The following is a 17,426-nucleotide window of genomic DNA, read 5'->3' as shown; positions in this document are numbered from 1 at the left end:
AACATACAGTCCAATTAAACATACACAAACAAATAGCTTTTATTGGTAAAAATGTGTGCCTAGACACCTCCAGGTAAAACATCTGCAGGTAAAGCACATCCCTAGATGTGCAAAACTTGCTGACCATACAATTTACATTATATTGTTCATTTGCATGCAGCAAATCACAGTTCCTGTGGCACAAAATTAAAAAGTACTCTTTCAAGTGTATATTTGTTCTTCTCAGGTCCAGCTTCTCATTTCAACTCAGGATGTGGACAACTACAAACACATAAAACGAGATCTGGATCTTCTGCGCACCATGGTGGAGAAGTCTGAGCTTTGGATCATAAAAAAAAGTGGCTCTGGGGGAGATGGGAAGAAAGACAAGAAAGACAAGAAAGACAAAAAAGAGGCTGCACCAGTGAGTCATGCATGTGGGATTATGTATAACAGGATAATTAGGTGAAAAAAGCTTATTTTTCTTTTCTTTTTCATGTAGGTTTCTCCAGAGGAGGAGACCGATACAAAGAAGCAGAAGGTTGAAAAGAGCAATGAAAGCTACCAGAATGTCAAAGAGGTGATGTTTTTGCATATGTTCTTAGTGTATTTGTCTGTTGATCAATAATATATTAGACGTGGGGTCTAAAAGTCTGAGATAGTATATTGCACTACTGTTCAAAAGAGTGGGAACAGTAAGATTTTTTTTTAAAGAAATTAATATTTTAATTCAGCAAGAATGTATTAAATTGATCAAAAGTGACAGTAGACATATATAATGCTGCAAACAGATGCTTTTGAACTTTCTATTCATCAAAGAATCCTGTAAAAAATGGATCATAGTTTCCACAAAAATATTAAGTGGTACAACTGTTTTCAACATCAATAGTAATTATACGAATTAACAAATTAGAATGATTTTTTTTTGAAGGATCATGTGACACTTAATATTAAGGTAATGGCTACTAAAAATTTTGCTTAAATTTGTATTAAAATAGAAAAGTTATTTTAAATTGTAATAATTTTTCACAATAATATTGCTTTTGCTGGATTTTTGATTAAATACCTGCTTTGACAACTTTCAAAAACATCAAGAAAAAAAACAAATCTTACTGACCTCAAACATTTGAACAGTATATTATTATAATTAAAGTTATTAATTTTTTGCATACACACATATGCAGTTTTTATATTTTGTGTTCAGTATACAGTATATATAAATGTTTATAGATGGATTAAAACTTGGTAAATGAACAAACTAGTATTTTTTGCAATAATGAAATCTTTTCTCTGATCTCCAGATTTTAGAGCGTTTAAATAAAATGTGCAGTTCGGGAGTATTTAAGAAACAACAAAGGCTATTGAAGAACCTGGGTGCCCACAAAGTTATGCTTGACCTGCTGCAGATCTCCTATGATCGGGTTTGTGGTCTTATTAAAGCAGATAAAATCTGTGGTCGATGTGAAGCATGGTTTTGGTCTTGTCCCTCACTAAACACGTGATTTTTTTTTTTTTCTATTAACAGAATGACACCAAAATGCTGGAGATCATCAAGTACACGCACCTGTTCTTACAGAAGTTCTGCACAGGGAATCTGGAGAACCAAAACCTCCTCCATAAACACCTCAACCTCTTTCTCACACCTGGGGTGAGTGCAAAGCATGGTGCTTAAAATAGCCAAAGATGCTTATCATGCTTTCATTGTGTTCTCTTTTCTGGCTTTTGTGTTGTCTCTCTCAGCTCCTCGAGGCAGAAACAATGCAGCACATTTTCAGTAGTAATTACCAGCTCTGTTCTGAGATCAGCGAGTCTGTGCTGCATCATTTCATTCATTGTCTGGCCACACACGGCCGCCACATTCAGTACCTCAACTTTCTGCACACCATCATTAAGGCAGAGGGGAAATATGTGAAAAAATGTCAAGACATGATCATGACTGAGGTTTGTTACTGTGATTGAATTAAAGTAACCTTGTGTTACTGAACAGCATGTATTGATTTCAACCACTTGTAAACATTTTAAGAAATTGTGTATAATTACTTTCATTTTTACTTTTTTGTTATTCATTTTGAGATGTTTTTTATTGTATCATTGGTATGGTAGTTATATAATGAATTCAAGGAAATGTGTATCCAATCTTTTTTTCTCCATTAGCTTACAAGTGCGGGTGATGATGTGGTTGTCTTCTACAACGATGGCACGTCATTTGACACCATGGTGGAACTGATGACACAGTCTCGGGAAGGGGTGAAGGACGACAGCCCTCTGCGCTACCATATTTCTCTGGTAGAGCTGCTGTCTGCATGTGCCGAGGGCAAAAACGTCTACACTGAAATCAAGTGCACATCTCTGCTGCCCCTGGAGGACATGGTGAAAGTAATCACACATGAAGACTGTATCACAGAGGTAATCAGATTATGGTAAACAAGAGATGAAAGCACTTATTCTTAAACAATGCGTCATGTTCTTTTTTTCACCACTTGTTTGTTACAAGAGCCAGTTAAATGATTAAATCGCATTATCATTATAGCGTGAACATATTTGGGGAAAAAAAAGAAACGCCTGCTGCATATGATGTATCAGAAAACTTAGGAATCTCCTCTGTGTCATGTAGGTGAAAATTGCATATGTAAACTTTGTGAACCACTGCTATGTAGACACAGAAGTGGAGATGAAAGAGATCTACACCAGCAACCACATCTGGAAGCTGTTTGACAACTTCACTGTAGATATGGCTAGGGTGAGTCCACTGACGCTAGATAAGATGTGTGTAAGAACAAATAGTTTCATTAACTTTGTTTAATTGGAATTCCAGGTGTGCTCCAACCGTGAGAAACGCATGTCAGACCCTGTGCTGGAGAAGTATGTGATTCAAGTGGTTTTAGACACTATAAATGCCTTCTTCAGCTCTCCCTTCTCAGAGAACAGCACCAGCACAGAGGTGAGGCATCAGTAGTCATATTTCTGGTCTCTGCCACATCAGCCTTTATTCATTGTGAATACGACAGATTTTTTTTGATTGAAGTTTCTGTCATGCTTTAAATAATGATTTGATGCATTTTAGAAATGACTACTAAAACTAGAATTTTAGTCAAAGGAATTGCCAAAAAAAATCTTGATTCAACACTATTCACATTTAATTAAAATATGTTAAGGTAAATTCACTTCTGTTCAAAATTTTGGGGAAGATTGTTAGTTTTTGAAAGTTCATTTATTGGATCAAAATTACAGTAAAAACAGTGATACTGTGAAATATTATTACAGTTTGAAATAACTTTTCTATATGTGGACATGTTATAAAATGAAATTTATTCCTGTGATGGCACAGCTAACATTTCAGCACTCATAACTCGTGTCACATGATCCTTCAAAAATCTTTCTAATATGCTGATTTGGTGCTCAAAAAACATTTATTATTATCAATGTTTAATATAGTTGTACTGCTTAATATTTTTGTCAAAATCGTGGTACATTTTTGATTAACAAAGTTCAAATAACAGCATTTATTTTAAAAAAGAAATTTGTAACCATGTAAAAGCCTTTACTTTTACTTGTGATCAGTTTAATGCCATTGCTGAAAAAAAGTATTAAGTTAAAATTCACATTTAATTCTCCAGGTTTCTCTTCCTCCCTCTCATTTTCTCTTTCTTTTCTCTCATTCAGGCTCATCATACCATTGTTAAGCAGCTGCTGCAGTCTACTATGCGTCTGTTAGATTGTCCCTGGCTACAGGCACAACAAAAAGTCCAAGTAGAGTCCTGCATCCGAACTTTGGCAGTGACAAGTAGGTCAACTTGCTTTCTAAGAGAGTAGATGGATTCTAAGCTATACAAAAAGAAAAAGAAAAGTTTTTTTTTTATTATTTTACAGGCCTAAAATTTGCCTAAAGTTTCAGTTCTCATATATACAGTGGGGAAAAAAATGATCTGATCCCCTGTTAATTTTATACGTTTGCCCACTGACAAAGAAATTATCAGTCTATAATTTTAATGGTAGGTTTATTTGAACAGTGAGAGACAGAATAACAACAAAAAAATCCAGAAAAAATCCACCATGCCCAAGACCAAAGGGCTGTCCAAGGATGTCAGGGACAAGATTGTAGACCTACACAAGGCTGGTGAGAAGATGACAACAGTTGGTGTGATAATTCTCAAATAGAAGAAACACAATAACTGTCAATTTCCCTCCGACTGGGGCTCCATGCAAGATCTCACCTCGTGGAGTTTCAATGATCATGTGAACGGTGAGGAATCAGCCCAGAACTACACAGGAGGATCTTGTCAATGATCTCAAGGCAGCTGGGACCATAGTCACCAACAAAACAATTGGTAACACACTACGCCATGAGGGACTGAAATCCTGCAGCGCCCGCAAGTTCCCCCTGCTCAAGAAAGCACATGTACAGCTACAGGCCCATCTGAAGTTTGCCAATGATTCAGAGGAGAACTGGGTGAAAGTGTTGTGGTCAGATGAGACCAAAATCAAGCTATTTGGCATCAACTCAACTCGCCGTTTTTGGAGGAGGAGGAGGAATGCTGCCTATGACCCCAAGAACACCATCCCCACCATCAAACATGGAGGTAGAAACATTATGCTTTGGGGGTGTTTTTCTGTTTTACAGGACAACTGCACCGCATCAAAGGGACGATGGACAGGGCCATGTACCGTCAAGGGCCAGGGCATTGAAAATGGGTCTTGGATGGGTATTCCAGCATGACAATGACCCAAAACACACGGCCAAGGCAACAAAGGAGTGGCTCAAGAAGAAGCACATTTAAGGTCCTAGAGTGGCCTATCCAGTCTCCAGACCTTAATCCCATAGAAAATCTGTGGAGGGAGCTGAAGGTTCGAGTTGCCAAATGTCAGCCTCGAAACCTTAATGACTTGGAGAGGATCTGCAAAGAGGAGTGGGACAAAACCCCTCCTGAGATGTGTGCAAACCTGGTGGCCAACTACAAGAAACGTCTGACCTCTGTGATTGCCAGCAAGGGTTTTGCCACCAAGTACTAAGTCATGTTTTGCGAAGGGATCAAATACTTATTTGACTCATTAACATGCAAATCAATTTATAACTTTTTTGAAATGCGTTTTTCAGGATTTTTTTGTTGTTATTCTGTCTCTCACTGTTCAAATAAACCTACCATTAAAATTATAGACTGATAATTTCTTTGTCAGTGGGCAAAAGTACATAATCAGCAGGGGATCAAATATTTTTTTCCCCCACTGTAGTAAAGGTTTTTGGAATATGACCAGACAACTTATTTGTTTATCTGACTGTTCCCACAGCAAAGAGTCGCTCCATCCCTCTGCCGATAGAGTTGGAGGCTCATGTCAATATGATGTTGAGTCACAGTAATGCCCTCACACTGTCTCGCTCCAGCCACAACAACAAAAACCTGTCACGCCTCACACGGCCTGCTGCTCCCACCAACCCCTGGGACTACAAAAACATCATTGAGAAACTGCAGGTGCCTATATGCATGTGTGCCTACTTAATCTCCTAGTGATTCCAATAGAAATTATTAAAGTTGTTTGTCAAAAATATTGTGACTGTCTTACATACAGAGTTAACTAGTTTGTTGTAGTCATATTTCTATCAATAATAATGTATACTGTAAATGTAGTGTATTACTGTTTCTGTAACACTTAGGATATCATCAACACACTGGAGGAGCGTGTGATGCCATTGGTTAATGCAGAGCTGTCAGTGCTGGTGGATGTGCTGCACCAGCCCGAGCTGTTGTTCTTGGAAGGCACAGATGCTCGATCACGCTGTGAATCAGGAGGCTTCATATCTAAGTGAGTCACTTCTGTCTAAACTGGGACTTTTACCATAATTTGGGACATTTACTCAGTCAAATAAACACAGAATTTATGTTGCATAATACTGTTTTACTATTTGTGAGGGTGCGTCATCATCACCTTACTCTTTTTACTTTGTGCAGATTGATCCAGCACACAAAGTCCCTCATGAATTCAGACGAGAAGCTCTGTATCAAAGTGCTCAGAACTCTACAGGAAATGCTCATTCGTGAACTGGACTTTGATGAGAAGGTGAGATTAGATAATAATATAAATAAGATCACCGCATAATCAAACAATTTCTCATTCAAATGTAAATGATTAACTTAACATATTAACTGGGTGAAGTTAATTATTTTTTATGCATTCTAATCATTTAGCTTTCCGAAATATATTCTTAGTTTAACCTAATATTCTAAACAATAAATATTTAATATGAATATCATATTTACAATACAAGGTACATTCTGTTCTAAGGTATATTCCTAAATAATTAGAAACATTTTAGAAACATTAAATTGTTACTTTTCACATCATTCGTGCATTTTCCTTTGTTTTTACAAATTGAGGAATGAGTTGAAATGAATTTACAGTGTCACAGATGCTATGGACAGTTGTATTTAACCTAGAATATTGCTTGGTGTTATTTCCAGAGTAAAAAGGGACTTCTGGAAATGTCTTTTAATGCCAAAACTTTTTATTTTGGGTGGGTTAGTTTGGGTTTTGTAGTCATTGCAATTGGTTTCATATAACAGTAAAAGTGCTGTCTTTTGCAGGGCTTTGCCTTAAGAAAGGTATTGCTCCAGAACTACCTCTACAACAACAAAAAGAACATCAAAACAGAGCTTGTTGAACATGGAGGAGGTAATTTGTTATTTACTGATGTAAAATCATAGAATAATTTAGTAATATCACACAAACAAGAGTGCTTAATTTTGACTAGTTTTGTAATTGTTAACCAGATCAGCACAAAAAACTTTTGTGGATGTCTTGTGTAAAATAGTGGTGTGTGTATGTGCAGGTGGAGAGGGAGAGAGAGACTGGCTGGCAGTTGCAGCATTACAGTGTCGTCTGGACAAAGAAGGTGGCACCAAACTCTTCATAGACCTCATAACCAGTTCTAAGAATGAGAAGATCTTTCAGGAGAGCATTCAGCTCGCTATCTGTCTGCTGGAAGGAGGCAACACAGAGATCCAGGTGGGGAAGCAGCTTCAGTAAAAATATAGCTTTGGTCATAATTGTTGCATTTTCAAGGAAAAGTACCCATTATTATATATAAATCGGTTCCTGTTTATAACAGAACTCCTTCTACAAACTCATGATGGGAGACAACAAATCGGAGAGGTTTTTTAAAGTACTAAATGACCGCATGAAGAATGCACAGCTGGACATCAAATCCACCATCTCTGTCAACGTGGGGGAAATGAGCAATAAAGCCAAAGATGACAAAGATATAGAGACAGGTAATTTGAAAAACAAAAAGTGTATGAAGTGCAGACATTGTGAGAGGAAAGGTTCAAAATTATTCTGTTATTAAGTTAGTTAATGAAGTAATGCTACATCTTATTTTTACACTGCGGCCACGCACACACAAAATTGAGTTGGGAAAGCCATTTGATTGTATTCTAGTAAAAATTGAAATAATTACAATGCTCGGGTAAACCGCTATAGATTTAGAACCGGTGAAGGCGGTTTACAGGTTTCATAGAAAGAGAATGATGTGCGCCAAATCAGTCACTGTAGAAACCAAATACTTCAATGGTTGCGGACGAAATAGCTCAAATCAAGAGCAATGACATGTGAAATAAAACGTCCTCATGAATTAAAGAAGAGTGGCTTGATTAAGTGCTGGAAATAGCGGATGATGGGCACAGAACGGTAACAAAACTCTGAGACATTTACAGTCACACACAGGTGTATTGTACAAACTGTACTTTATAGGTATGTTTAGATAGTTATATAAGAATTTTTTAATTTTTTTTTTTTATTTAACTTACAGATCTCAGTTTAAATGCTTCAGTTTGTTTTCTATTCTATCAGTTTAAATGCTTCTGTTGTGTTGATTTTATATTATATTAGGCCTATATTATGTTAGGCCTATATTATACACCTAATAAATATTTGATCAAAATACAGAGAGAGAGAAAACAAAACAGTAATATTGTGAACTCTTAGGCTATTGCAATTTCTAATATTGGTTTTCTATTTTAATATATTTTAAAATATAGTGTATTCCTGTAAAGCAAAGCTGAATTTTCAGCATCATTACTCCACTCTTCAGTGTCACATGATCTTTCAGAAATCATTCTAATATTCTGATTTATTATCAGTGTGTTAACTGTTGTGCTGCTTAATATTTTTTGGATCCTTTTTTCTTTGATTCTTTGATTAGGCTAATAAAAAGTTAAAAAGAACAGCATTAATTAAAAATTTAAATATTTTCTAACAATATAAGTCTTTACTATCACTGTTTATCCATTTAACACATCCTTGCTGAATAAAAGTATTAATTAAAAAAATCATAAGAAATAAGAAAGGAAAAAAAAGGTACTGTCCCCAAACTTTTGAATAGTAGTGTATATTGTACATTTTTTTGTTATTGTAAAAATGTATATTTTGAATAAACACTGTTCTTTTTACTTTTTATTTCTCAAAGAATGCTGAAAAATATTTATTATAAATTGGCATATTAGAAGGATTTCTGAAGGATCATGTGACACTGATCCTGCTTCACAGGAATAAATTATATTTTAAAGTATATTCAAATAGAAAACTTTTATTTTAAATTGCAATAATATTTCACACTATTATTTTGTGAAATAATATTCAGTATTTTTTTTATCAAATCGATTTAGCCTTGATGAGCATAAGAAACTTCTTTAAAAAATTTACTTAACTTTTGAACGGCTCTGTATTGTACTGTAAAAATGTTTTCTAAGGATAACTTAAAATGTACATCATTTAGTTACATCAAGGGTCAAATCATATATAAATAGCACATTAAAGTTAAAAGTTAACACACTTTTTTGTGCGCGCGCTGTACAGGTCTGGTATAAAGAATGTTTTTGCTCAGGTGCCCGAAATGTCCGCAAAATAGAGAAAAGTTTTGCTCAGCAAGAAAAAAAAAATAGAGGGAACATTGTATACATTTCTAATAAATGAAACAGTTAAATCTACATTCATTGCTGACTCTAACAATGGTTTTCTATAGGTGCAGGGCCTTCCTTTGGCCAACCTGAGCAGCCACCTCAACCTGAGCTGCAGGAAGTAGATACAGAAATGGGCCCCTCTGTCACCATAATGAAACCCATCCTGCGCTTTTTACAGCTGCTCTGTGAGAACCACAATCAGGACCTTCAGGTCTGAACAACCCCACATCAACAATCATCTTAGGAACAGCTATGATGATCATGTCATCTAGCATGCTTTGAGAATGATCAGGGTTTCCTACTTTTCTTGTAAATGCCACCTTTCCCTCTCTCTCCTTTTATCACAGACATCTCTCACTCTTCCCTTACCACTGGAATTGTTCATTCTTCTCTCAAAACAGCTGTTGTAACTAAAATTCTCAAGAAACCTGGTTCAGATCCCATCAACCTTAATAATTTTCATCCTATTTCAAATCTTCCATTCATCTACAAAATCCTTGAAAAAATAGTTGCTTTATAGTTGCCCATCTCCTGCAATAATTTATATGAACAAATCAAATTAAACAGCAATAAAACAAAACAACTTCTTTTAGGCACAAGATCAACATTAAACAAACTCCATAATTTCTCTATTCCCTGATAATTCCTTCATCTCCCCCTCCCCTCAGGTTAAGAGTCTGTGTCATCTTCGGCAGTACCCCATCTTTCACCTCCCATGTTAATAATGTTACCCGGTCTGCTTACTTCCACTGTTGAAGCATCAACCATCTTCTCGTTCACAGCCTAGTCACCTCTCGTTTAGACTGCCGCAATTCCCTTCTGTTTGGCCTCCTGCATAAAACCCTCCATAAAATACAACTGGGCCAAAACTCAGCTGCTCGTACACTGCGAAAAATGCTTTTCTTACATAGATTTTTTTGTCTTGTTTCGAGCCAAAATGTAAAAAAATTCTTAAATCAAGTAGGATTTTCTAGACAAGTAAAAATTGTCTTGTTTTCAGAAAAAACATGTCAAAATTTAGTGAGTTTTTGCTTGAAACAAGCAAAATAATCTGCAAAATAATATTGTTTTCTGTTTGAAATAAGATGATTTTGCTTACCCTACTGGCAGATTATTTTGCTTGTTCTAAGCAAAAACTCTCTTAATTTTGACATGTTTTTTCTGAAAACAAGACAATAATTTTTACTTGTCTTGAAAATCCTTCTTGATTTTAAGAATTTTTTAGATATTTTGGCTGGAAACAAGACAAAAATTCTAAGTAAGAAAAGCATTTTTTTTTGCAGTGTATTATCACTTGCACCCCCTCTATTTATCACATCCCACCCATTTTACAACAGATTCAGTGGCTCCCCATCACTTAACGTATTAACTACAAAATACTTCTCCTCACTTTTAAAGCTATTCAAAATCTCGCCCCTCCATATCTTTTTGACCTCCTCCATATTGCCACACCCGCTCGCACTCTCAGATCCTCTTCCTCCATCCATCTCACTGTTCCCCCTGTCCGCCTTGTTAATAAATAGAAAGGGAAAGGTAAGTGGTGTGTGGCCAAGTATGGTGACCCATACTTGGAATTTGTGCTCTGCATTTGACCCATCCAAGTGTACACTGAGTAGTGAACATACACCCGGAGCAGTGGGCAGCCAATGCTGCGGCGCCCGGGGAGCAGTTGGGGGTTCGGTGCCTTGCTCAAGGGTCTCACCTCAGTCGTGATATTGAGGGTGGAGAGAGTGTTGGTTATTCACTCCCCCACCTACAATCCCTGCCGGACCTGAGACTCAAACCCACGACCTTCAGGTTACAAGTCCAACTCTCTATCCATTAGGCCACAACTGCCCTCTTTTTTTTTTTAAAACAAGTAGTATTGTTACTACTTGTTACCCAGCTCTGGAACTCGTAACATCAACTCTCTCCATCTGTTTAGAATAGCTTACTCCCTCTGCTCACAACTGCATTGTGTGTTTTTTTGTTGTTTTTATTTAATTTAATATTGTGATTGTCTTGTTAATGATGTACGGTGACCTTGAGTGTCAAGAAAGGCGCCTACAAATAAAATGCATTATTATTATTATTATTAATATTATTATTAAAAAGGTCTTAAATCAGAGCAGAAAGTCTTCCTCAGTATTATTGTCTTGTTTTCCAATACAAATATCTAAAGTCCTAAATCAAGATACATTTATTGGAGATGCAAGTTGAAGATATGAAGTCTTCTCTTCTGAGAAATTAAACAAAATTATAATTTACTATAGTATTTATTTTATTATAGTCTATTCATTTAATAAATTCCATGTTCTTTGCCCTAGAATTTTCTTCGCTCTCAAAGCAATAAAACAAATTATAACCTGGTTTGTGAGACACTCCAGTTTCTGGACATCATGTGCGGCAGCACAACAGGAGGGCTTGGTCTGCTGGGCCTTTACATCAATGAGAACAACGTGGAGCTGATCACACAGACCCTGGAGACCCTCACAGAGTACTGCCAAGGACCATGCCAAGAGAACCAGGTGAGATTTCTACTACAGGAGATTCAGAAACAGAATCAGAAAACACCAGATTCAGAAAGAGGTTCACTTACCAACTGTTATAAAGCACACAAGCTGATGATTATTCTAAAAACATCAACTTGTGTGCTACTGACACGAGACAAATTACGTTTTTTTTTTTAAATTCAGAAAAAAATTGAATTCATGAAATTCTTATTGATTTTTTTGTTTCTCTGAAGACATGCATTGTCTCTCATGAGTGCAACGGCATTGACATCATCACAGCCTTGATTCTTAATGACATCAGTCCTCTCTGTCGTTACCGTATAGAGCTGGTGCTGCAGCTCAAGGTGAGGATACAGTCCTGACACAAACACAGAGGCTCTACTTTAATCATAAATAAATCATGTTCATCATTATTTTCAACTATATGTGATTATTGTCAGGACAATGCCTCTAAGCTCTTGCTTGCTTTGATGGAGAGTCGTCATGACAGTGAGAATGCAGAGAGGATCCTGTTTAACCTTCGACCCCGGGAACTGGTCAGTTTTGCTGTGTCTTGTGTATTATGTGTATGAAGTGTAACCGTAGTGTTTTATCATTACTGAGTACTGTATTGGATGTCTTCAGGTGGAGGTGATAAAAAAGGCTTACCAGCAAGAGGGTGAAAATGAGGAGGGAGAAGTTTCGCCACGGGAAGTTGGACACAACATCTACATCCTGGCATTACAGGTGGACAACTACATCATAAAGATATACTTTGGAGAATTGTTTTTATGACCCCTACTGAATTTTTATTTTGCCTTATTTTGTGTTCATTACCTGATATGTAGAGATGATTTTTAATTGCATTTTAACACAACAGTCAATAAACAACCAATAGACCACAACAATTAAAACATATGCATATTGTTATTGTCATTATTATAATTTTTTTTTATTATTACTGGTAGTTTACTTCTAAAGACCATCAAGTTTCAGTTTTCTCTCTCTTTTTTTTTTTTTTTGTAGCTTGCCCGGCACAACAAAATGCTCATCACACTGCTTAAACCACAAAAGAAGACAATTGAGGAAGGAGAGGAAAGCATCTCTTCTATGGTAACTTGTGAATTTTACTTTAAGGACTAGAAGCATATTTTCACTATTTCCTAGAACATGCATTCAGTATGTAAGACATTTTCTGTTTTTGAGTTTTTTTGCTTGTGTTTATTGCAGCTCACTTTGAACAAGCAGCAGGAGGAGCTACAGGAGGATCCATTAGAGTACTATGATCGTCAAACGGCTCAGATTGAGGTAATACAAAAAATAATATTATTTTCTCTTTGTGTGTTGTAATTAGGGATGGGTACCGAGAACTGGTCTTTTTGTGGACTGGTACGTAATTGGGTCAATATCGGACTACCGATAAGCTTCAGGTAGGGTGACGTAGGGTGATGTCCTCTTTTTCCCGGACATGTCCTCTTTTTGGACGTAAAAAAATACATCCGGCCTAATATTGGCTGGGTTGGGAGGGTTACTTTTAAAATGTATTCCATTACAGTTACAAATTACTTCATCAAAAAATTATTCAGTAACATAATCCTAGTACCACAATATGAAAGTAATGTAATCTGATTACCTTTGTGTCCATTTTAGTTACATATGTAAATAAAGTAAAAAAAGCAATATCTAAGTAGCTTACTTTTATTTAACTATTATTTTAAAATATATAGGAAAAACTATTTGAAAATTGCATCTTGTTTCACCATCTAGATATTACAGCCCGTATATATATATATTTATATAAAAGGCTATGCAGACATCTAGTGGCTATACAGTTTAGTTTTACAGTTTTATTTGTATTATTATTATTTTATTATTTCTTTTACATGTAGCCTACAAGTAAAAAATTTATATAGTTTATACACAACATTAAAAAATTTAAACCATATACATATTAGTCTATTTTAAGGCTACATTTGAGGAGAATAATTGTAGACGCGTGTTATTTGGGTACACACCAGCAGATGGCTCACGTGAGTCAACATGTGTCAACAGAACCAGGAACAATGATGAAGCAGCCCTGAATATAGAGTTATTATGTCATATAATGTCTCATAACAAGCTCTCGTTCTCCGGGGATGATGACTCGGCTGCGTTGCCCCCTTCGGGTGTGATAGTGTTGTCCGAGCCAGACCCAGCGATGACGGCTATGCTTTCCCGGGCCGCCGTGAATGTCGGGCTCGTGTGGAATCCTCTACCGTGTCACGATCCTTCGAGGTTGGACGAGTGGTTTCTCGGTGGGGGTTGCGCTGGTTCTCCGCGCCCCCCTCCGATGCCATTCTTCCCGGAGGTGCATGAGGAGCTTACAAGATCGTGGAAGGCACCTTATAGAGCTTGTGGGGAGGTGGCTTCTGCCCTCCACACCATGGCGTTACTGCAGGTCCATCAGGCCAAAGCCCTGAGAGACCTGCACGAGGGTGATCATGACCTGGCGGTTCTACATGAGCTGCATGCTGCGATGGACCTCGCGCTTCGAGCAACGAATTTGACCACACAGTCTCTGCGATGTCCACGCTTGTGGTCCAGGAGCGCCATCTCTGGCTGTGTCTGGCCTTCATGAAGGAGCAGGAGAAGGTACAGTTCCTGAATGCTCCCGTGTCATAGACCGGCCTCTTCGGCGACGCTGTCGAGAACTTTGCCCAGCAGTTTTCCCAGCAGTACAGAAACAGACTGAGGCGATCAAACACATCATGCGCCGGAGGAAACCTGCTGCTTCCACCCCGGCCGCAGCCCCTCAGCCTGCTTGTCACCGTGGGCGCCCCCCTGCGGCTGCCCCCGCTCCCACGCAGCAGCCTTCCACCAGGCAGCGTCGTGGAGCCGGTCGCAGGCAGGACGCCCAGCCCGTCCGGGCCCCCGCCAAACCTGGCGGCAAGCACAAGTGCAAGGGGCCCTGAGACGGGCGACCCAGAGATGGAGGAGAGTGCTCGTCGGGAGATGGGTGGAGAATCTTTGGTTTTGTTTTTGTACCCAAAACATCAATAAAAGAGAGGTTTCCTCAATCTCTGGGTCTCAAGAGGATGAGAGTGGTGAACCGTGCATCAAGGGATCACTTCCCTCCTCCTCTCTCGCCAGCAGGCAACGGGTGGTTGTCCAAGAGCACCCCTCCTGCCCATTCGTGTAACCAGGTAAGGGCGGTAGCACTCAAGTCCCCGCTTCAAGTCGTCACAAGCCTCAAGCCGTGTTCCTGTGTTTTCTCCCACACGAGGAGGAATCAGGGTGAGTGTTACACTGCACACCCCTGCAGTTACAGGCCCCGGGCCGGGTCCCTGTGGTCCACCTCGCTGCCACACTGTGGGTACGTCGGTGGCCCTGTTGGTCCCGCTGGCATGGTCTCTCAGAGCCTGGCTAGCACTCCCTGGTCCGTCTCGGTGGCTCCTGCGGACCATCAGACTCTGCTACTCGATTCAGTTCACCTGGCGTCCCCCCAAGTTCAGGGGCATCCTGTTCACTTCAGTCAAGGCCATCGATGCCCCTTTCTTGTGTGCGGAAATCGTAATCCTGCTGGCGAAGGATGCGATAGAACCGGTCCCTCCAGCCGATATGAGGTCGGGGTTTTACAGCCCTTACTTCATTGTACCCAAGAAAAGCGGTGGGTTACGACTGATTTTGGATCTGCGAGTTTTGAACCGTGCACTTCACAAGATGCCGTTCAAGATGTTGATGCAGAAACGCATTTTTGGGTGTGTCTGTCCCCTAGATTGGTTTACAGTGATCGACCTGAAGGATGTGTACTTTCATGTCTCGATCCTCCCACGACACAGGCCATTCCTGCGATTTCGCGTTCGAGGGTCAGGCATATCAGTACAAGGTGTGCGCATCCTCAACTACCTCGACGACTGGTTCATACTTGCACAATCTCGAGAGCAGTTGTGCGTACACAGGGACCTGGTGTTCAGGCACCTCAGCCAGTTGGGTCTTCGCGTCAAGTGGGAAAAGAGCAAACTCTTGCCAATGCAGAGGATCTCTTTTCTCGGCATGGAGTTGGATTCGGTCAACCAGACAGCACGCCTCACCCAGGAATGTGCTCAGTCGGTGCTGAAGTGCCTCAAGACTTTATCAGGCAGGACGGCGGTCCCACTTAAAGCTCTTTCAGAGGCTCCTGGGGCATATGGCTGCAGCTACGGCAACAGTTCAGCTCGGTCTGCTCCATATGAGACCGCTTCAGCACTGGCTCCATGGCCAAATCCCGATGTGGGCGTGGAAACGCAGTACTCACCGGGTTCAAATTACACCGGCCTGCCGCAAGACCTTCAGCCCTTGGACGGATCCCTTTTTCCTTCGGGCAGGAGTGCCCCTGAAGCAGGCAAGGCGGTTTACGCTCCCGTCGCATGTCACAACTCGCCCGCCACCTCCTCCTCTGGAGTCAGGAGCATCTGAGGTCCCTTCGTGTCATCCACATCCCAGGAGTATTCAATCAGGCGGCCGACGAGCTGTCTCGAGCGCCACTTCCTGGGGAGTGGAGACTCCCTCCCCAGGCAGCCCAGCTGATTTGGAGTTGGTTCAGAGTTGCTCAGGGAGACCTGTTTGCATCTCCGGAAACCGCCCACTGGTTCTACTCCCAATCCGAGGCAACTTTGCTCTGTCCTGTACGTGCACTGTGACAGTACGTGGATAGACATCTGTAGAGCTGCGAGTTGGGCGACTCCCAACACAAAAAAAAAATCCTGATTGGAGCATCACTATAATTTATCATATAGCTAAAAACAGTAGGGATGCACGATATTTATCGGACCGATAAATTATCGACCGATATGAGAGAAAATTACATCAATTTTATTGCTCCGATAAATAAATTAAATCCGATAACTAGATCCGATAAAGTATGCTTGCTGGTAAATCAATCAATCAGTCTGATTTATCTGAGATTTATCTTCTTTCCGAGTGCAAGTGATTGAAGCTTTAAACTGCAGTGACTCTCAGCATGTGTTGTGCTCATTACGTCATCATTTGCGAACATGTCTTCGGCGGTCTGGAAGTTTTTCTCGGTGGCAGAGGAGGGCAATGCCATTGCTATTTCCAACGCATGTTCAGCAAGGAGGAAAAAAGGTATCAAGTAGGGTTGTGACGGTGCGGAAATTTTCCCAATGGTTAATTGACGTGTGTCAACACCTTACCGGTATCACCTCGGTGGATGGGGAGGGGGGGGTGGTGGACGTTGTTTGAGTCTTCTCTCTTTTTTCCTCGCTTTCCTCCGGTTTTAAATAGCTTGTAAGCTCTGTGCGAGTTTTATTTTCACTTTTAAATTAGTGGCAATTCGGCGTCAAGCAGTTGTTTGTTTTTAGTTCGCTTGAGTTTTCTCACTTTCCTTTGCTTAAATAGCTTGTAAAGGCACCGTTTGTATTTTTTCACTTTTATATTAACGGCAATTCGGCATCAAACAAAATACAACATAGAACATATAGCTAACTTTTATTTACAAAACGAATAAAAATGCACCATGCTATATGCCTAATATAAAATAACAGATAACTTACAAATTTTAAATATGCATGGTAGGCCTATACAAAACTGAAAATCAGTAAAGACTGAGGAACAAATAATTATAAAACGTAGAACGTTTATTAGTGAGATAGAAAGTTTTGAGGCACGGACTGCATACATCTTGATGTAAAATAATGGGAAAAATATCACAGTTTAAATAAAATTAAAATCAGCAAATACTGTGGAACCAAATAGGCTAAATGAGAAACGAATGTTTAAAAAATAAATAAATAAATAGACCTTCCAATATCACCTTAGATAAATGGCTGGTCAACAGGCTTTTCAAAATCCAAAAATATTTTTAAAACAGGTGCTTTTACATTTCGTTTTGAAACTCTTCTGTCATCGTCTTGTCTTTTTCACCTCACTCGTGTCAGTCAGCTCGACTCTCTCCTCAGGTGATAAATGAAATCTGATCTGTGATACGCGACTGTCGTTCACAAAAATGAACCGAAATACATGCCTTACAGACATGATAAATATATCT

The 17,426-nt window shown here is 39.2% G+C and overlaps 2 protein-coding genes across 4 annotated transcripts in view; both read left to right on the top strand.

Annotated features, from left to right (window-relative positions):
• The window catches only part of LOC306849709 (uncharacterized protein), a 919,849-nt gene that overhangs the window by 135,495 nt on the left and 766,928 nt on the right, over positions 1-17,426 (top strand). The window lies entirely within an intron of this gene.
• The window catches only part of LOC306849404 (inositol 1,4,5-trisphosphate-gated calcium channel ITPR3-like), a 38,886-nt gene that overhangs the window by 13,901 nt on the left and 7,559 nt on the right, over positions 1-17,426 (top strand). For all 3 annotated transcript variants that reach the window (XM_079384385.1, XM_079384384.1, XM_079384386.1), the window contains 22 exons: positions 227-403; positions 482-559; positions 1,281-1,400; positions 1,505-1,627; positions 1,720-1,920; positions 2,134-2,385; positions 2,594-2,719; positions 2,795-2,920; positions 3,643-3,763; positions 5,266-5,447; positions 5,630-5,778; positions 5,925-6,033; positions 6,558-6,645; positions 6,803-6,978; positions 7,082-7,244; positions 8,993-9,141; positions 11,237-11,437; positions 11,656-11,766; positions 11,863-11,958; positions 12,047-12,148; positions 12,428-12,514; positions 12,632-12,709. In XM_079384385.1, coding sequence (XP_079240511.1) covers positions 227-403; positions 482-559; positions 1,281-1,400; positions 1,505-1,627; positions 1,720-1,920; positions 2,134-2,385; positions 2,594-2,719; positions 2,795-2,920; positions 3,643-3,763; positions 5,266-5,447; positions 5,630-5,778; positions 5,925-6,033; positions 6,558-6,645; positions 6,803-6,978; positions 7,082-7,244; positions 8,993-9,141; positions 11,237-11,437; positions 11,656-11,766; positions 11,863-11,958; positions 12,047-12,148; positions 12,428-12,514; positions 12,632-12,709 — 3,015 coding nt within the window. The remainder of the gene's footprint in view (positions 1-226; positions 404-481; positions 560-1,280; positions 1,401-1,504; positions 1,628-1,719; positions 1,921-2,133; positions 2,386-2,593; positions 2,720-2,794; positions 2,921-3,642; positions 3,764-5,265; positions 5,448-5,629; positions 5,779-5,924; positions 6,034-6,557; positions 6,646-6,802; positions 6,979-7,081; positions 7,245-8,992; positions 9,142-11,236; positions 11,438-11,655; positions 11,767-11,862; positions 11,959-12,046; positions 12,149-12,427; positions 12,515-12,631; positions 12,710-17,426) is intronic.

Source organism: Barbus barbus (assembly GCF_936440315.1).
Source record: "Barbus barbus genome assembly, chromosome: 29".
Taxonomy (NCBI): Eukaryota; Metazoa; Chordata; class Actinopteri; order Cypriniformes; family Cyprinidae; genus Barbus; species Barbus barbus.
The sequence above is the reverse complement of the archived record's forward strand: the minus strand, read 5'-3'. Positions and strand labels throughout refer to the sequence as shown.